The sequence below is a fragment of the Tyto alba genome, unplaced genomic scaffold, assembly GCF_018691265.1.
Source record: "Tyto alba isolate M040663 unplaced genomic scaffold, T.alba_DEE_v4.0 Super-Scaffold_14, whole genome shotgun sequence".
Taxonomy (NCBI): domain Eukaryota; kingdom Metazoa; phylum Chordata; class Aves; order Strigiformes; family Tytonidae; genus Tyto; species Tyto alba.
Genome location: NW_024881276.1, coordinates 34,706,656 through 34,728,117, shown reverse-complemented (window position 1 = coordinate 34,728,117; position 21,462 = coordinate 34,706,656). Strand labels below are relative to the sequence as shown.

At 35.6% G+C, this 21,462-nt stretch overlaps 1 protein-coding gene across 1 annotated transcript in view; it reads left to right on the top strand.

Annotated features, from left to right (window-relative positions):
- NCAM2 (neural cell adhesion molecule 2) overlaps positions 1-21,462 on the top strand; it is a 311,529-nt gene that overhangs the window by 145,978 nt on the left and 144,089 nt on the right. Inside the window, exons 2-4 of the mRNA XM_032988334.2 lie at positions 16,040-16,114; positions 17,997-18,203; positions 20,528-20,671. Coding sequence (XP_032844225.1) covers positions 16,040-16,114; positions 17,997-18,203; positions 20,528-20,671 — 426 coding nt within the window. The remainder of the gene's footprint in view (positions 1-16,039; positions 16,115-17,996; positions 18,204-20,527; positions 20,672-21,462) is intronic.

Genomic DNA, 21,462 nt, shown 5'->3' with positions numbered 1-21,462 from the left:
ATGCTTGTTTGCATCAGCTGAAGATGTGACCTTTTTTTCACAACCATGTTACAGGCCAAATATCCCTCAATTGTGCTTATTCTTATTAGATAGGCCTGTGCTGCCTTATCACTAAGGGTACTCTGATACGTAGGCTTCCATCAGTTGTTGTTTTGAGAACATGATGTTCGGATTGCACATTATGGCAAATGCCTGATGCTTGGTTCCTTTTGATGATCTTTCTTATACGAACACTACCTCTATGGTGCTTTACAGATAGGAATGATAACTTTCTGTTACAGGAAAGGAAAAAGACTAGCATCACCATGAAAAAAACCCCTTAGCTTTTATTTACGTAGGTGTAAAATACAGGTATACAACAGTTTCAGCTTAGCGTAAGTGTTCTTGTATATTAGGATGGGATAGACTCTTCATATTCTTATGTGAGGAGAGACAATTCAGATTTGATTAGCTAGTTAAATCAGTTCATTTCTTGAGAGGTTTTCTCTGAATATCATTTATTCAGATTATCAACTAGATTACCTGTGCCTATTTTTTACTTTGATGGGCAAAATTGTTTTAATTTATATTACTGTCTCTAAATTTTTATAATATTTCTCTTAGAATCACAAGATTGTAGAAATATTGGTTAGGAAGCATCTCTGGAGTTAACCTCTTGCAATCTGCTCTTTACAGCAAGACTTTCACAAGTACTCAATCAAATCATGGTTTTGTCTAGTCAACTCTCCAAGGATATAGACACCACAGCTTCTCTGGACAACTTTTTCTGATGTTAAACTCTTCTAGTGATTTTTTTCTTTTTTTTTTTTTTTTTTAATGAAGTCCACAGTTTGTAGTCTTGACAATTTCTAGGTTGTCCAACAACATAAGTACTGAGAAGACCTTTGCTCTGACATCTTTGTAGCTCTCTTTCAATAAATTGTAGGGAGTAGTTAGCTTGATACTTAGCCTTCTATTTGCGAGAACAAACAAGCCAGTTTCCTTCTTAATTTCTTCACGAGACATTTGCTCTAAGCCCCTGGTCATAGCCATTTGCTGGACTCTTCTAGGTTCTTCATATCCCTCTTGAACAAGGGGACCAAAACTGAATACAGTCCTCCACGTGTGACCTCATCAGCACTGAATAGAGGGTTGGAGAAGAATTAATTCAAAGTAGCTGATCAGATGTCATTCAAAAATAATTATTTTGCCTTTTCAGATAATTTAAAATCAGAAAAATAGCTTTTTATGTCTTCTAATATTTTTTCTAAGGTAGTTCCTTTTTTATGGCAGAAATTTGCAATTAAATTGAATCTTAGTCCAGCTCATGAACAAATGCTTTCAGCAAGTCCTAAATAAATTGACATAATGAAGAAAGGATTTTAAAACTTTAACATTTCATCTATATTTATTTTAGCTTCTGATGTAAGATTCTAAACTAACCCAGGCATGAAAGAGAAATTTTCTTATTTGACCAAGGTAACTAATCTAAGTTTGGAAGTAAACCTTGCTGTGAGCCAGAGGTTGGATAAGATAACTTGTAGAAGTCACCTCAAACCTAAATCGTTCTATGATTTTATCTCAGCTTTTCAGAGATATAAAGAAAAAAATAAATTTCGCACTCAATTAAACCATCCCAGATTTAGCCTGGGAGTTTATGTAGATGACCAGCTTTATGCTGAATAAAAATAATTACCTATAAGGTAATTGAATGATTTCTGTGTATAGATTATTCTTTCTTTTTTATATTTTAATATAGCTATCCTTTTAATATATTGATCTGTAGACTGAGGCAGCAAGACAAGTTCTTAAAGAAATGAAATATACTTTGTGCAATTATAAGCTGTTCATTAAAAGTAGATTGGGAGCATTCAGAATTATGGAGGTTCTGTGCATAAAAGTGTATTATCTTTGCATAGGACTGTGATGTTAGTAGCCATGGAGACAAATATGTTCTGCACACGACAGGTGTGTTATTTCCAACAGCCACACTTCTGTAACAATGATTTCTAAGACTTTTTTGGATAGACATTTATTAGATCCTATTTCATGTTTCTTCTGGATTTCACCATTCAGAATAAGACTTTGTGATGAAATAATATTTTTTTTAAAATATTTTCACTTTTATTGAATGCTGGATGTCTTGAGTTCATTACTATGTAGAAGAATCATCAACTTAAATGCTGTCTTGTGGCATCTTTTAGCATTGTTCAGGTATCAAACTCATCATTGAGTTATTTATAGTTTACGAATAGGATAACATTAAATTTTAGATAAAAATACATGCACCAATAATTCTAGGTTTATGTGCCATTGAAATACGGTAATATTTTTAAAAGTTTTTGATGAAAGGTCAAACATATTTGTACAAATAATTATATTTCAAGATGCTTCTGAGTAATATTGTCTAAGTACTCTGTAAATAATATGCTATAAGATTTTTTAATTATTTTTCTGCAATTTACAAGAAGCAGAAAGTAAAGGAATCTGTAGAGAAAACGTACCGATATGGCTAGTTCTCCATCCTATGCTTTCAATACCTTTCCTTCTAAGCAGAATTTTCTTAGAGTAAGGAAGCTTAGTGGCTGATGCAGACATTATTTCTGTTCTCGGGATCAATCCCAGCTGATAACATATTCAAGCCCTGGATACATTAGTGATAATGGAAAATGTGAGTACTGGATTGTGTACTCTTGCATTTCAAACAGTGAGTGCAAGTTTTTCAAGGATTTGATGTAAGAATGAGAAAATAAAAAACATTGCTCAAACTAAAATGTACTGAGGGAAATGGTGACCCCATAGATTCAAATTCCAGCCAATTTGGAGTGTCTCAGGAAATACCTTTTATAAGGAGCATGCTGGCAAAGAGACTAGTGCCAAAAGAAAGGCTGCAAGTTCTAAAATCTAAATTTAGACACTGGCTAGATCTGTATGCCTGGCAGCAGGAAGTCCCTCTAGCCCTTTCTCCATGCCCTAATGACATCTGTATTCAACAGGACAGCAGATTTCAGGGAAGACCGTAAATGGGGCAGTTAACTTCTCTTTGAGCTATTAATTAATTTTCTTGAGATGTCAAGCAGACATCCTTGGGTCACATTTCCACAATCTCTTTATCAACTCTTACAATTTAAGATGTGGGGGTTTTGTGTAGTTGAAGTTGATAATTACGATTTCATTATGCAGTTCCAAGAAATGTGAATGAAATGCTTATTACACTTGTATTAAAGAAGACTCCTGACAGAGACTGTAAGTGACTTTTGAGGCACTAAATGTTTTTACTACATCGGTCCTTTCTCTGAAATGGGTGATTTTTGGATATGTGTCCTTTCACAACAAAAAAGGACAAATCTGTGAGAAAAACCAATGCCATTGGTTGTTTATTGGTTCTTGGAATCAGGGTGAAAATACTCTGTTCAGCTCTAGAGACATTGATTAGTCAGTGTGTTTTATTCAAGATGTCATTAACTAAATACTGCTCTTTCTGTTGCTGACTTTAGTTCACGTGTTGTTCTGTTTTGCTGTTCACATATTGTTCTGCTGCCTACTGATACATTTTATAGACAGCACTAACAGTTGCCAAAAGACAAGTTGTATGCAATTGCAATCATTGCTCTATCTGGCCATCTACTTGTTTGTTAATCTCACCTAATAACTTCTGAATTTAAAGGCTAATTTCAGTGTTTTTCTGGTGAAAATTGTGGGGATGGGATTAATTGTGCCTTTTGTTGAAAAGATCTCTTGTTTTTAAATCAGTCAAGACACACTGATTCCATAATTATGTGATCTGATTTCTTGCCCTATCTTTATTAAAGTACTGTCTTTTAGCAATTATATTTTATTTTTAGAGAACTCTCTTAATACCTACCTCACATTAGAAACAAACTTATGAGTCCTCCATTGAGTGTGCTTGAAGCAGACATTTTTGTAAGGGTGGATTGTGTATTGTTTAAGAACGGGCAAACTCTTGGATCCTACTGTGAGTCATGGAGAAATCTGTTCTTCAAAATGTTTTCTACTACTGATTAGAATCATAAGGAACATTGATTGATTAACTGGCATCTTGAAATGTCCAGAATTTAGGATGGAATTTTGGAATGATCTTGCAGGGTCTGCCAGGCTCAGAAGAATCCTTCCTGTGCTCTGCCTGTTGATACAGAAAGATACTTCCAGTATTTTTTCTTCTATTCTTCTCTTTTTGTTAGATTAATGATGTTGAATTGGTTGTGTGATCATTTCAAGGATTAATGTGTTTGGCAATCAATAAAAACATTGCATACAACTTTTTGCCTGAAGTTTGAGAAACACGTTTTTTGGATTTAGATTATAAAGGCTAAGAATTTAGAATGAATGCTGACTCAATCCAGTACCCCTCTGCAATTTGAAGGACCGCTTGGGCTATTAGCTGATTTTGAAGAACGGATTTTGGCAGTGATTCATCTTGGCTTATTTTCCTAACTCCTGGTCCCCATATCATGTTTTCTGCTGCTGTTCTGAAGGCAGTATGAATGTACTCTTCAATTAGGATGTCCATGTTCAGTTACTGCCTTGGCGTATTATCAAATTTGTGCTGACTACCAAGCAACAGTGAAGAAAAGAAATGTAGTTTTCAAAAGTTTCTAACTCAGCAAAATTATATATAATGAGGAAATATGAGTCACTTTTATAGCATGAGTGCTACTTTTCAACAACATTTCTAAGATTTGTGGATTTAAGATAAAGTTTATGGTTTGGGATAAATGTTCCTTTTTTTTTTTTTTCCTCTGTATTGTGTCTAATTTACCGTTCTATAATAAAAGACTGCCCAGTGGAGCAGGGGGAAGGCAAGGTAGATTTTTATGTTAGAAAGAACACACAGACTCATACACACTAGCTGAAGCAGAAAGGCACTTCTGGAGATCACCTGGTCTAATCCTCTGCTCAGAGCAGGGTCAGCCAGAACAGGTTGCTCAGGGCTGTGTCCAGTCAGATTTTTAATATCTTCAGGGATGGAGGATGAGCAGCCTCTTTGGGCAACTGGTTCCAGTCTTTAGCCACCCTCATAGTAAAAAAAAAAAAAAAAAAAAAAAATTCTTCTTATGTTTAAACACAATTTCCTGGTTTTGAATTTATGCACATTGCCACTTGTCCTGTCACTGGGCACCACTGACAAGACCCTGGCTTCCTTTTATTTACTCCTCCCATCAGATATTTATACATATGGATGAGATCCCCTCTGCGCCTTCTCTCTTCCAGGCTGAACAGTCCCAGCTCTCAGCATCTCTCTGTAGTTGAGAGATATCTTCAAGTTGAAGCACATCTGTGATACGGATCCTGTATCCCTTTGATATAGTTTATGAAATGCTTCTTGTGAAGGCCATACCACTGTTACTTAATGGTAGGTGAGAGGAGGGTATATATTAAAATACATTTTAAATTTATTAAGATTCAAAATACTCCTGTTCAACTAAATACTACCTGCTGTACCTTCAATGATTTCTGTTTATTAAGGTCAGTTAATTTTTTTACAGTTTTGTAGTCAGCTTGCATCACTCCCTTTGCATACAAACATTAAAGTTTTGAAAATTTTATTAAATACATTTTACGTTAAATTAAAAAAAAAAAAAAAAAAAAAAAAAAAAAGAATAGAATCATTTAGGTTGGAAAAGACCTTTAAGATCATAGAGTCCAAGTGTAAAGCTAACATTGGCAGGTCCACCACTAAACCATTATTCTAAGTGCCACTTCTACATGTCTTTTAAATATCTCCTCATCTGGTTTACTCAACCATTTCCCTGGGAAGTCTGTTCTAATGCTTTTCAGTGAAGAAATTTTTCCTGATATCCAATCTAAACCTTCTCTGGTGTAACTTAAGACAAGTTCCTCTCATCCTATTAATTTTTACTTGGGAAAAGAGATTTAATATTAAAAAATTAAACCCCTCCCACTTATTCTAGACATCTCAACCTAGATTGCTGTTACTGAAAAACTATTACTTTGAAAATTAAAGCCTTAATTTTTCAGGTTTATGTTTATTGAGGTACTTACGGTTATTTCCAAGGTTTCTACCTCAGATGTAGGAGAAATTATCAGATTAAGAATTTACTATGTAATTTTCAGTTTGGGAAGCATGTTTCTTAAAATTCATAGGCTCTTGAACTACTTTTTCTTTCTGTTTATTGCCACCCAAAAAGAAACATTTTCAGATTGAGATTTTGTTAAACCATCTTAGTTTTTTTCCACATATCTATTTCTCTGAGATCAATAAATGATAAAGATTCCTCAGTATCTTTCTCTACAGTTAAAATAGCTTAATATTCTGTTAAGCAGTGAATTTTAAACTTCACTGTTCTTTCCATTCTTAATGAGAAGCTCTACTGAATTTAGCTAGAATAACTTAAATATAATTATATACCTGCATCATGTCATGCCTGGAAGAACTCATTTTATAGCTAAAGTCCTCCAAAATTCATGCTTTTGACTTACAGAAAATCTTTTGTGTGAAAAACAGACTTTAAGTGAACAAAGTTAAATATCTTGATTTTTTGTTTTGTTTTAAATTTGGTTATCTTTTAATCTTGACTTTCTGTGATAAGCTTCTAAGCCATGGTTAGAAAATGTACATACATATTCAATATTGATTAAATATTCTTTAAAATATCTCGGTAAGGTTGGACTTGTAAGTCTATATTTAAATATTTACATCATTATCCCATCTCTTAAGTTTTAACTTGAGAGAACAGAGGGCCCAATATCAGCCTACTTGGAGATCTCCATAAAATTCATAGTGTTTATATGTTTATTTCTAAACTGTAGTTTGCTTGAGTTTGGGGGGGTCAGTAGTTGTGTAACTTCTGTTTGACATAAGTCTTGCAAATTTGTAACAAGCAGACTTTATTTAAGCATGTTCTGTTTTATAGTTGTATACTGTCTCTGCTGAGATATTAATAGCTTATCTGTTTTCCTGTTTCTGCTGCCAGTGTCATAGAAAAGAATTTTTAACAGAGGATTTTCTGACTATGCTTCAGTATTTGTGCCATTTTTACACGAAACTGGATCTTGTTGGTTCTCTTGCATGGTACATTTCACCCCTATAGCATCTGTCATGCCCCAGAAGGCAGTTTGAACTTCATGTGACTTCTAGCTCATCTCATCAGGGAAAATGACACTTAAGCAGATGTAGCAAATGAATTCATGATGACACAAAGACTGTTCTGTATACCTAAAAATAAACTACTCTGTATTCTGTAAGACAGAAATTCAACAAGGAATCCATAATGATTCAAATAAAACCTTAGAACTTTATATCAGGACTGTGTCTCCTACTGACAAATCCAAATTAATGGTTAAGTGATGAAATGGAAAGTTCAGTTATACTGAACAACTTAATTAATTGTGAAACTTGATGTCAAGCAATTAAAAATGTAACTAAAATTTCTCAGTACTGTCATACCCTGGAGAAGTGATGCTTTCATATTTAGTAGGAGCCTGCCCACTACAAAGTTGAAAAATAACCAGCTTCCATAGAGGTTAAACTTTTGGATTTTGGCTTTGCAGATGCAGTTTGTCTTTCAGATATTTCTACAAAACAAATTGCAGGCAAGAATTCAAGGTCATTGAATGGAAGACAGGCTATCATCAGGCCAGTTAATATATTTTTATTCATAAGAAAAAGAAAAACACAACATTATAGTAGTTACAGAATATTAGAATACTCTTTGAATAGAAAACTTCATGTAGCTTATTAACTGCTAAAAAATTGAGAAAAAAAATCTAAAAGTACATTTAAATGATAAAATGTTGAGTGCGTTACATTTGAAGAGGCTATATGGATTAATTTTCACTGTAGGTTCACACACACACAAAAAAAAAAAAAAAAAGAATTCTCTAGCATTATTTTTATTCCAAGAGAATTACAAACATATTAGGTGGTTTTAAACACTACAAGTTTCACGGATTTTACAAGCTCAACAAGAACATCGTCTCCTTTTCAGTGGGTACACAAACAATCGGATTTCTTACCCATAGACAGTTCATTTAGATATAACAGAGATGTGGCGGTATGTGGTAAAATCCTATTTTTTCTAGCATTTTGTTGTGGGTTTGATGTTTAATGATAATTTTAATAATAATGTCATTAGCTTTAATGGTCATTTTCTGTGTAACATTTGACTGCATGCCTTTCCTTCTTCAAAGGAAATTTCCTTCTACAGTGTCTTTATTTTCTGTATTAAAATAAAAGGTACTTTAGGTGACTTGAGATATCTATGAGCATTATTTCCTTTTGGTGATTCCATCTCTCAAGTGTAAACATCTTAAGAGACTTTAATTCAGCTCTATTTTGTATTGTTGATGTAATGGAATACTTTAGGGCAGAGGTATATGGTTCCTAATTGTTTGATTACTCATGGAAACAGCTCTAATCAGACTTCTTTTACAGGACACTAACTTTATGGATTGTATAGTTGTTTTGTATTTCTGACTTTGCTGGATTAATAGTTGAAATAAGTAAACTGATTGAGATTTTAAAAAAGAACCTAAAAAAGCATTTGCCCTAAAATAAAATGCCCTTGAACAGTTTGATGCTTAACAAGTTCAGTGTGCAGTTAATAATTTCTTTTCCCTCATTTCAGCTTAGGAGTCTAAATGGATGTAAAGTATAGTATTTAAAAACAAAGCACCATTTTTGGTGTTTCAAAGTATATTAAAACAAGAAAATACTAGAAATTTAAGAGAGAATCCATTTCTGCAAGGATTGTGTTAGTGTAATTTTCATTCAAAGTCCGTTCACATTTATCTGGGAATCAGTGAATTTAAGGAGAATATTCTCAGAAGCCTGCATAATAAAGGGAAAAAAGATTAACTGTGTGAATGGTTGTTCTGGGACTGAATGTGATACTAATTAAAAACTTACTAATTTCTTCACGCTCAAAAATAATGAAGCCTAATTTTCTAAGTATATTAAATATTAAATACTAATGTAATCATTTACTGAAAGGAAAGCCAAATCACCCAGGTAAGTTACTTACTACCCAAAGTGAAAGCATACCAATACCCTGGGGTATAACTATGGTCAGAGAACATACGCTAAACAGAATTAGGACCTTCACAAAGAATACAGTCCTCTCAGATATATCTTACAGTCTAGCTGTTTTTCTTAGAAGCCACTGCCAAAGCCATCCAAATTAGCTTCTGTAACTGTTGCTTCTCTCCTTATTTCCATGTTTATCCAAGCTGTGCCTTCGTATGCTATGACATATGCTATCTCTTCATACCTGTGTCCTTTCCTTTTTATTGCCTTTACATTACCCTCTCCCTTTCAGTGGGTTTGCAGCCCAACAGATTTAGAAAGACCTCTCGATAGTAGAGTGCTGTCTCATTGCTCGAAAGTAAATTCTAAGATGCATTCAGATCTATTGATGTAGCATAAAACTGCTCAGCTATGTTGTACCAAATTTACACTGTAGAAACTAGGGCACAATATGGTATGTTTTGGTTTTTGGTATTCAATACAACCAATACAACCAATGCAAACAAAAAAGCAAGCTTTTCAGGTTTTTGGAGTGTTTTGGTGTTTTTTTATGAAATTGAATTATCAAGAAGTTGTTGGATGGAGTTAGTTGGAGCAGAGCTTTACCCAATATTTTTCAGATTTTATTCAAATATTGTCTCCTTTTCCTTTTTAGTATCTGATATATCTAACATATATTTCTTAAATATACATGTATATGGTATATGAATTTAACATGTTTTAATATATTGCTGTGATGATAGAAATACATATGTCAGTGACTTAATGTTACACTTTTTCTAAGCTCTCACTGATGACACCTCACTTATGTTGCACTAGGTAACCATCTGTGTACACAGAGCTATGACAGGCTCGTGGTGCTAGTTCTGAAGTGTGAAGGACACTACTTCAAATGGGACTGAAGTCAGTCTATTGAATGTTAGATGTTATGAATAGTCATCTGTCTCCATATTTAACAGAACAAATGGACCTCCTATTACTATTCTTTCTTATCTTCCTAAGTGATTTTTAAACCCATTAAGGAATAACTCAACAGAATCCTCTTAGTGTAATACAGCTGGTAATAATTCTTTTGTAATGTCTGTGATCAAAAGGGAAGGGATTGGTTATATCACCTAGTGCTAATAGTGCTTTTTTTTTTTTTTTTTGGCTATAAAATTGCACATGTACTGAAAACTGATTGAAGCCCTGACTGACTTGACTTTTTCCCAGATCAGCTATACTACAGTAGCATTACACTCCACAGTGTCCTACCTGAAGAGATCTTCTAGATACTGCTTTTTTGAATTTTACTTTTTTATTATTTATCTATAACTAGTTAGATAATATCCTTGGAAATATGGGAAGAGGCAATGTTTTGTCTGATCTATCAAGAAGCTAGTATTAACTTCTGAGCATGGTTTAATATAGCTAGACAAAGCCTCTGCTGACTTGAATTTTTGGAACATCTTCACTAACCTGATAAAATAAGCATTCACCTGTGTATTCAAAGACCTTCAGACCAGTCTGGTACAAACAACTCCTTTTATATAAATCCATTAGCTGTTATTGTACAGCAATAACTTGATTTGTGTGTACATTGCATGCCATCTTCATCAGATTTTACAGTAACCTAACACATCTGTGTAGTTCTTCTTGAAATAAATTTGGAAGTAATGTAAAACTTTCTGGATGTGTTATCTCTTTGCAATACTTTCAGTAAGTGATGATGAGCCTTCTCCTAGCTTAGTACTGGACTATTTGCCTGACTACCTAATAAGCACAGATTTCTCGATTAGTCACTTGGGCAATGTTTTTCATTCTAGTTTGCATAAAGCAGTATTTTTCTATTTACATGAAGTGAATCTAGGAGAACAATAAGGCTGGAAAAATTGGACAGATGGTCTTATATTTTTCTATTTTGTAAATATTAAAGTACCATATGTAGAAAATATGATTTCCTTTTGGTTTCAGAGATGTAGCTAATGTGTCTCCACAGAGTTTATAACCGCACTTATGCTAAGAATTTTAAATGGAGTTTATCTCTGTCAAAACTGTGTTACAGTCTCAAATATCTGTTTTGTTGATAAAGGAAAAATATTCTCTAACTTTGCTTTTCACCTCTCATCTCGTAGCTCCTTACATTCTACCTGACATTTATTAGTCTATTGCTTTTACATAGTTCAGCATCAGTTATTACAGTTATTGGAACTAAGCAATGAAATTGTCCTTGAAGCAATACTACTGAAATGATAAAATATATATTTCTGAAGCAATTCTACAAGACTACAAACTTTATAAAAAAACATACTACCATACAAGTGGTGGCATAAGACCTAAAAAGTGAGTCTGTGATTTGAAATAAATGATCTAAATCACTCTAATCTCTTTACTTAGCCTCTGAATTTATTAGTATCTTGGTTTCCAACCAGCAGTTATATGTCCTGAGGTTAAATGACAGGTAAATAAAGAAGTGAGGCTCTGAATAGCCTCCTAGATGATTTAGTACTCCTTGATGCTTATTACAACAAAAATAAAATTTTGTCTGAAACTCATTTACTGTCCTACACTTAAGCTTGTCCTTTGCTTCTGCTACTGTGGACATAAAGACCATAGATGAGAATGAGCACTCTCTTCCTCTGACAGTGATACGTGTTTGTCCAAAAGAAGCCTTCACTGTATTCCTTGTTATTGCAATGAGGATGGTACTAGTACCTGCTCTGGTACTAGATTCAACATTTTTACAGTCCACTTCAATTTCTTCCTAACTTCTAAATAGTCACGCCCTCTTCCTGACAGTCTTTATGGACCACCGGTTTTTGACATTCGCAAACTTGAGTACACACAGATACTTACTTTTGCCTGAAGTAGAATATGTTCTTTTTGTGGTTTTCCTTGTTAGCTATTTTCTTATGGGTGGCAGGGTATAAAATATTAATAATAATTTAAACATTTCAAAAAGTAAGTTTAGTCATGATGATCTCTTCAGGAAAAGTATACACAATTCAGGACACCTCATGAAAAATGTTACTGACCATACAGATGTTTGATTTTTTGATTTTTTTTTTTTTTTTTTTTTTTTTTTTTGGTAAAAAATACCCAATTCTGTTAGATTTACTTTGGTAGACTGATACTGAAGTAATCTTTGGTTTTCTTTGCCTTTTTTTGGTTTTCCTTTTGATATGACTATTGAACAAAAAAATCAAATCTGGTCTAATTCTTGCTTATCCAGTCTGATTACATGAAAGTACATCAGGTAATAGCAAATCTATTTCATGACACTTTTGACTTCATTGTAATGATTGTCACATTAATATGTATGGAATACTACTTAGATAATTACTTTTTCTGTGCTCATATTTTCTTCAAAATCTTCTCTTCAACAGAACTGAATAATTGTGGTTTTTAGCAGGTTTTAAATTCTAACATGTTCATGGGTAAAATTTGTCTCACCAAAAAGTTAGTTTGGGATGTAATACTACCTACCTCTCAAGATATTTGTCCTGTTGGACTTTCATACAAATTATAGAAAAGGAATCCAGTGAGCTTGGGACATTCAGTATACATTGTAGTTTGTGTTACAGTTTTCAAAAAGGTGAAATATTTTCACATACACAAAACAGACCATAATTATTATATTTCAAGATTGAAACCCCCAGATTCTTGAGACAATATGTTTTAAAAACTTCAGATACAGCCCAGTTCTCTACTATATATAATACTAGATGAAAATTTAGATTATTTTCTTCTCTAGAAAAATAATTCTTTTTTTGTCTGACTTTCTATGTCTTTATTGAAGCTTGAAATTAACGTGACTGACTTAATCCTTGTTATTGGTTCATGAACATTTATTGCCCAGTTTTGTAAGATATTGGATGTTAAAGAGCTGCAGCTATTTAGGATGATGATGATGCTGGAATTGTGATTATTGAACAATACGTAGTTATTTTGCCTAAATAAGCCCTTCACCAATAATACTGGCTGCGCTGGGTAGGTTACTCATAGGATCATGGGACCACAAGATAGTTCAAGGTGCAAGGGATTTAGGGGCTCTAGTCCAACCTCCTGCTCAAAGCAGAGTCAATTACAAAGACAGACCAGATTGTTCAAGGCTCCCGTGAGCTTTTGAAAAATGAAAGAACTGAGATTGCATAATCTTTCTGGGCAATTTGCTCCACGGTCTGACTGTCAGCATCATGAAAAAGTTCTTCCTTATGCTCAGCCTGAACCTATTGTTTCAACTTGTCTTTCATCTATCTGCCATGTATCACTGTGAAGAGCCTGGCTCCATCTTCTTGTTGAATTCCCATCGGCATGGGTGGCTGGCTGTTAGTTTCCGCTTGTTGCAAATGAAAATATTTGATGTGGTTATGATTTAGCAGCAACTTAAGATCTGTTAATGGTGTGACGTGGATCAATAGGTTGAATTTTAGCAGCACCTAATGACGGACCAATTTAAAGATTAACAAGGTGATTTGGTAGAATATAATTAGCAACTTAATTACAGATTCAAGAATGACATGATTGACACTTACTACAAAGTATTCTAAATCAGAATATATATATGTATAAAAACAAAGCATACACACACAGACAGCACAGAAATATTTGGATATCCAGTGAAATATATAGACATCCACACTCGTGAAGGCAAATCTGCATATTAAAGCACATAGATAGGTGAAGAGCTGAATGGAAGAGACTAATCAATAGTTAAAATTTCCCTGTTCTCATGTTTGGAGAACTCACAGTATATTAGCATTCCTCAGTGGGCAATAATTGAACCTCAAGAAGTCTGACTTCAGCCTGGCCTTTCATTGGCTTTGTGGGCAGATGATCCTCAAACATTGAAGAGTCTGTGCCTGAGAAGCATCCCAACTCAGGGGTGATGCTGGTCACAGCTTGCTGCGATCCAGAAGAGCTCAAAGGGTTTCACTTAGATTTGCTATTTATACGACCTAATATAATTGACTTTCGTCAGGTACTTTTCCATTTCAGCTCAACTCAGATGATGGAATATTCTGGTACTTTACACCAGTTACGCAGGCCCAGAACTTGATAGTCTTGAAGTTCTGGTATTATCCTTTTTGAGCCACAACCCAAGGACGGATGTACTAGTCTGTGTGGAGGTGATTGACTGTCATTACCCTTCCCAAGCAGTAGAGGAGGGGGCAGGAACCAGGTGTGCTAATGGAGTGACTTAACACTGTTGTCCACTGCCTTTATTATTATTATTATTATTATTATTATTATTATTATTATTATTATTATTATTATTATTATTATTATTATTATTATTATTATTATTAATTATTCTGAAATGGTAGGAGAGGGGGAAAGAACCAGGTATGCTAAGGGGATGCCTTAATGCTCTGGTCCACCACCTTTCCCAATTCATCTTGGGTTGGCATGTGGTCTGGTGGGGGAAATTGCACCAGGCACGGAGCATCCCAAGACAGTTGAGGAGTTGCACCACCACACACCTACAGCTTGCTCTTCTGCAGATTGAATGAGCCTAGCTCCCCCCAGCTTCTCCTCACTGGTTGTATGACTCCCAACAGGTTATTCCCTCCCAGGTGCAGAACATAGCATTTATCCTTATTGAGTATTATGGTGTTCCTGTTGATAAATTCTTCCATTATCCCAAGGTCAATGACCTCCTTTACATTATTGATAAAGGTGTTAAATAAGACAGATCCCAGGACAGAACCCTACAGTACTCCACTTGTCTCCAGGTAGAATTTGACCAATTAGCCACTGTCTATAAGCCTAACCATCCAACTAGTTTTTACTGGCCTAGCTTTCCATTCATTCAGACTGTAACACCCTAACTTGATGTGGTGGATTGGGCCAAGCCAATTGCTCACTCCCCAACCTTCAGCAAAACATGGATGAAAATAGTAAGACTAGAAGTGAGAAAACTCATGGGTCAAGGTAAAGACAAGAAAACTATTGGAAACAGACTGTAGTTGGGGAATTTAACTATATTTATCAACTATTAACATAAATGTTTAATTACTGATTTGAGCATTGGAAAACAAAGGAGACAAATACTTAACCACTTAGGGAAAACACCTTTCTTCCCCTTTCCCAGGTTCCAAATACCTTTCCCCATTCTTAGTCTTCACTCCCCTTGTTATCACTATCAATGCAGGTTATACTCAGTCCCTTCAGTGAGGTGATAGGTGGTGCAGGAGGTTGAGGTGAGGACATAGTGGTTTCCTTCTGCCATTCCTTTCTCACTCTTTTCTTCCACTGGTCCTTATGCCTAACTTATTTCCTCTGTTCTGTTATGGATTGGCCACAGTCCTTTTGGGGCTGTATTTGCTCTATCATGGGCTTATGCATGGGCCACAGTCCCTTCAGGGGTGTTACCAACTGTGCCATGGAGCATCTCCTATTGCTCTGGCCTTCTTGTTCCTCGGTCTTGGTGTTCTAAGAGGTGCTACAAACTCCTCCAGCTGTCTCAGCCATTTCCTGCAGTGGGTCTGTTGTGGAGCCAGTTAGAACTATCTGTCACAGTGCAACCCTTGACCTCCCTCCTACAGAAGTCACCCTTGCAGGCATTCCCTGCTACCAAAACCTTGCTATTTATACCCAGTACACTTGAATATGGAATATTGTGGGAGGCAGAGTCAAAAGCCTTGGTAAAGTCAAGGTAATTCCCACCCACTGTTCTTCCCATGTACACAAAACTAATAATTTTATCCTGGAAGGCTTCTTCAGGCATTGTTTACCTTTGGTCAGTCTGTGCTGACTGTTCCCAGTCACCTTATTCTCATGGAGTTTTTGGCTTTATGTTCATGTGTATTTCTATCCCATTTGCTTTTTTTCTTCAGTTTTGTCCTCAGTTTTAGGATGTGAGGCTGTTATCCTTTGTGTAACATCTTTATTTTCATTGTTTTCTCTACCTCTGTATATACTCTAGTTAAAAAGATATAATACTTACCTGAAACTTTTCAGATTTGTTAAACAGGTTCTATAGTATAGAATGAGAAAATGCAAAACCTGAAAATATAAAATTCAAACTGATAAATGCCAAAATATATTCACAACCTAATTTATATTTTTCAGCTCTACTTCAAGTTACAATTTCACTTAGCAAAGTTGAGCTCAGTGTGGGTGAATCCAAGTTCTTCACATGCACAGGTATGTGTTCATTTTATTTGTAGGTATGTATTCTTTTTTTTATTTTGAACCTTCTACATAATGTGAAACTGAATTAATTGATTCATAATATCAACTTAAATTAGCATAGTTTTGTATATTCACACTGACTTGTGAGAGTTGACATAAATAGTTGTCGTGGTTTGAGCCTAGTCGGCAGCCAAACACCACGCAGCCACTGTCTCCCCCTTCTCTTCCGGCAATAAGAAGGGACAGAGAACCAGGCTTGGGGTTCGAGATAGGACCGGAAGTGGCAGATCAGCCGTTATGGGCACGAGCAAAAGTCAGACTTGTTAAGGGAAGAAAAAAAAGAACATACATTTATTACAGACACTAACAGCACTTAACAGAGTAGGACCATGAGAAGCACTGCCACATCTTGAGAACAACTTCCCCCCCACCCCTCCCATCTTCCCAGGATCAGCTCTGCTCCCAATATTGGTACCTCCTCCCCACAGCAGCGCAGGGGCAGGGAATGGGGGGGTGCAGTCAGTGCTGCTGCTTCTTCCATCTTCAGTGGGAAAGAGCTTCTGGAACTTCTTCCCTCTGCTCCATTGTGGTCCCCTGTTCACAGGAGACAGTCCTCCACAAACGTTCTCTGACATGAGTCCCTCCCACGGGCCACAGCATTTCCTTACACTGCTCTGGTGTGGGACACCAACTTTCTCCAACTGGAGTCCCTCCCACGGGCTGCAGCTCTTTCCGAGCTGCTCCAGCATGGGACACCCCCACAAGCTGCAATCCTCCCAGCACTGAACTACAACAGCAGGGTCTATCTTTTCCCACAAGACCCCAGCCTTCTTCAGGCACAGCACCTTGATCATCCAGGTGAAAAACACAGGCCACAAATCAGTGTCTGCTCCACCATAGATCTTCATGGGTGTCAGAGGGGGGCTGCCCTGCCATCTCACCACAGGATACAGGGGGGTCTCTGCTCTGGCACACCTCCCCCCTCCTTTCTTCCTCTGTTCCTCCACTGACCTTGGTGTTCACGCAGCTGCTGCAATTCCTTCTCACAAGTCTGACTCCTCACCACATCCCATCTTAAATATGTTATTGCAGAGGCGCAGCTGATTGGCTCAGTTTTTGTGCAGGGCTGGAGCTGACTTGGAGCTGGGGGAGCTTCGAGAAGCTTCTCACAGGGGGCCACCCCTATAGCTCCCTCCCCAGCTACCAAAAAGCCCCACCACTCACTCAAACCCAAGACAACAGTAATTCTTCACTGTCTTCACATTTGCAGTCAATAAACTATTCATTGCAGCCTCTAAATCACTCAGTTTGAATTGTCTGTATCAGTACAGGTTTTATATCTGTTGGGATGCTTCTTTAGTTAAAATATTTTCACTTGTCTAAACTAAGAAATTAAATAAACTACTAGGCTAAGCTTTAGTAACCTCTTCAACCTAATAAGACATCCAAAGAGTCTTCTCTGGTGAGGCGGGTATCGGTTAGGAGGAGAAGAGTTTGCATATGCAGCTGCCTGATGTGGATCCTTGATGTAGCTGAGTTGCCCTCTTCTACTGACAATGACACACGATCTGACTATACTGACAGGGCAACTGGCTGATGATTTGACCTGTTGATGCAGTGACTGCCAAACAGCCTCTTTCTTTCCTCTAAGACTTTATACCTTTCTGTGTTTATTCTTTTCCCTTTTGAATCCTTGAGCTACTAGTTATCTCATCTCAACAGTCATACTGCCTGCGGTTTTGCCTTGCTTGTCTTCCTACAACCTTTTTCACAGCTCTCATAATTTAGCATTTCTCTGACATTGCATAGGCATTGTGCCTTGGCTGGGCATATGTGTTGCATAATGTCTGTCTCAACTTCTAATGTTAAATTGTTTTTTTGGTTTTGTTTGTAGCCATTGGTGAGCCTGACAACATAGATTGGTACAATCCTCAAGGAGAGAAGATTGTTTCTAGTCAAAGAGTGGTTGTTCAGAAAGAAGCTGTTCGATCACGTCTAACCATTTATAATGCAGATATAGAAGATGCTGGCATATATCGGTGTCAAGCAACAGATGCTAAAGGACAAACTCAAGAAGCTACTGTTGTTTTGGAAATTTATCGTAAGTAAAATGTTATCAATTAACAAATAAAAGGCTATGTTTAAAAAGCCACTGCTATTGAGAAAGTAAAGCTTATCAAAATATCTTCACAGGTTCTGAACTTTCTCTTCCAATTAACTGCATCTCTTGCAGTTTAGTTAACAGATATTATGACAAAGACTTAAATTAAATGGGGGGCTACCTTGTGATGTTGTAGATCACTTTTTCTTTGTATCCTAAAGTGTTATTTTATGAGGGTGTACTGTATGCTCCTCATGGAAAAGAGGAAATGAGAAAAACTTATGCCAGCCTAATTCTTATTACAAATATACGTACAACCTATTACAAATATGTGCATAAATAAAAGGGCAAGAAGTGCAATATATCTCATTAAAAGAATGGTGTTTAGACTGAATTTGTTATTTTTATGTCAGTCTTTTCCTATTCTTGGCCTTATAATGGAATTTTGCCATAAAGCATTGAAGCTTAATGTGATAAGCAACCAAAATGCATTTCAATTGCAAACAACTAATTGAGTATATTTGAAAAGTAAATACATTCCATTGTAGTAAGAGATTCTCTGAGTGTTTGTTTGTTTCTTTGTTTTTCAATTTATTAAACAACTTTACATTGTACTATATTCTTTAGATCAATCAAAAATGCCTAAAAGCAGTACATTAAACAAGTACACAGTGAAGACATAAGGCAAGGTCTTTGCTGGTGAAAAGTTGGGACATATGCCAGCAGCCTTTGAACTGAGTCATTTTCTACTTTTACCGGAGAATAGTTTTTTTAATATTCATTAAAAAAAATGTTTGTGGATGCTAAGAAATTGCAATGAAACAGAAAATACAGAGTAGCATCATAAAGCACTGCTTCTGAAAGGTATAAATAACAAAAGACATACAATTAAAAAAAAAAAATCTATTGATAAAGCAACCATTAAAATGATGATAGTTACAAGCAATTACAAGATGTCTTGAAAGTTGGAAGTTCAAAGGATTTCAAGTTTTGTGGAATTAATTTGTATGCTTAAAACTGACAGTCACTCCATTAGCAGTGTGCTGAACAAGGTTGAAATCTTTTGAAGAGTTTGCATGTGGTAATTTCAATAATTCTGAGGTTAGATAAACCCAAAGACCTACACAAGAAATATGCAGGTTTGTGGGAACTGACATATAAAGGTTTCATTTTTCGCGTTTGTGATTTATTGTAAGGGAAAAGCAGGATACACTGTACTCCTAGGCTCTGGTTCAATACTCACTGATGTCTGTGAGAGTTTTTCTTCTGACTTATATATGGTCAAATACTTGAAACATTTCATACAAATACTTTGTGAAAGTATGTAAGAGAAGTATATAACAAAAGTGTGCTCTGCTGTGGGAGCTGTGTGGATTATTTGAGCCTGCACTCACATCAATACAAAAACATGGAGGCGGAGTTGCATCTCTGATTTATGTTCTCCAAAGTGTCTTCTGAAATGTAATGGGCAGTCTTTGATCCTTGAGAACCTTGAGGTTGCTTTGTTTCTTCTGTGTGCAAGAAATTCTTCCAGAATGTTTTATCAGGCAGTTGGTTTCTTCATTAGGTCTTGTATGACATAATAGATTAATGCCATTTTGGGCTTCTAACACAAAATTCTAATAATACTGAACTTATTTGAACCACTAAGAAAATTAAATATTGAGTTTGGTTATTTAGGGTTTGAAAAATTGAAAGCCTCATCAGGCTTAAAAAAAATCTTGTTATTTCCTCAAAAAAATGCTGCAAATTCTTATGACTTATAATATTAAGTTTATCCATATAGTTTCGCTTTTTTAAGACTTTTAAGATTCTATGTTTTACTCAGCTGACGTTTTTCACAGTCTGTGAGGCTAAATTTATAACTTTTTAATAAGACTTTTCAAGATAATTTTGGTGGTTTTGATGCAAGTTTTGATGGAGTAAAAACATGAGGTTTTTATTCAGTAATAGGATCATGAGGAATAACACACAAAAGCAGAGTATTAACCAGAACATATAAATCTCTAAAAAACTAGAGCTTCAAAACTGGGCTCTGGAACATTGGAAACAATTAAAAATATATTTATAAAACATGCTTAGTTTATATAAATAAATATTTTCTTAATGCAAAATGATTGTAAAATTATTTCTGCAGACAGAGTGGAAATCGTGTCCAGGACCTTTTGAGTCTTCTATCTGAGAAAATTATGTTATGGAAATAATTCTTTATTATCACAATGAGAAGGCTTAATAGTAATCTTTATCTGATTTGGTGTCAGATATAATTTTAATGCTAAGTGAACTGGGAGACACTTACTGTATTCTGCTTTCTTCCTTTTCAGAAAAGCTCACTTTCCGAGACATAATATCTCCACAAGAGTTCAGGCAGGGAGAAGATGCAGAAGTTGTTTGCCATGTTACTAGTTCACCTGCTCCCATTGTCAGCTGGTTGTATCGGAATGAGGAAGTCACATCTATTGCTGACAGTTAGTATTTTGGTAACTCTTTAAGTTATACATTCTTATTTTAACCTGTTATTGTAAAAGAAGACTAATCACATTATAGTGGAGGATTTTAATTAGCCCATCAGCTTAAGTAGAATTTACCCTGCTGCTGTGGTCTATAGAGAAACCATATGCAACAATTTCCTTCATGTATCATTTTTTCCAGTTGGGAATTTTGTCTAGAAATAACATGAGGGTCCAAACGCCCAGAAGATTGCTTGAAGCTCCTTTGCAGGAACTCTTCCTGGGCTGCTATATATGTAGGAGTTGAACACACTTTTAAAATATACACCGATAAACTTCACTGTGCACACTAAGCTGTGACACTGACCAAACACTGCATTGACTTTGGTATACTTGCACAGTAACTCAGAGAATTCCAGGTAGGTAAGCCTTTTGCACTATTGTGAGATTTTACTCATATGAGTGTAAGTTACCCTTTGAGCTACAAGCAGCTGGGGTTATAGGTGATCTACTTAGGCTAGATTCCCTAACAGCTAGACTGATAAAGTTAGGTGAAGATGAATCTCACCTTCCCCACATGCAAGTTCTACAAATAATAGGCATATAGAATTTATTTGATTTACCCCCTCAAAAACTGTGAACTGTTTTTTCAGTACTGTCTCTATAATCATCTTTGTCTTTTTCGGAAAACGGGACTTTCCATATTTTCTGGAAATGGAACTAACACTGTTGATGAACCAGCTTATTCACCTTCTAATCAGTCTTTATCTCTGCATGTGATAAAACTCAAGGTTGTAGTGTGTGCATGT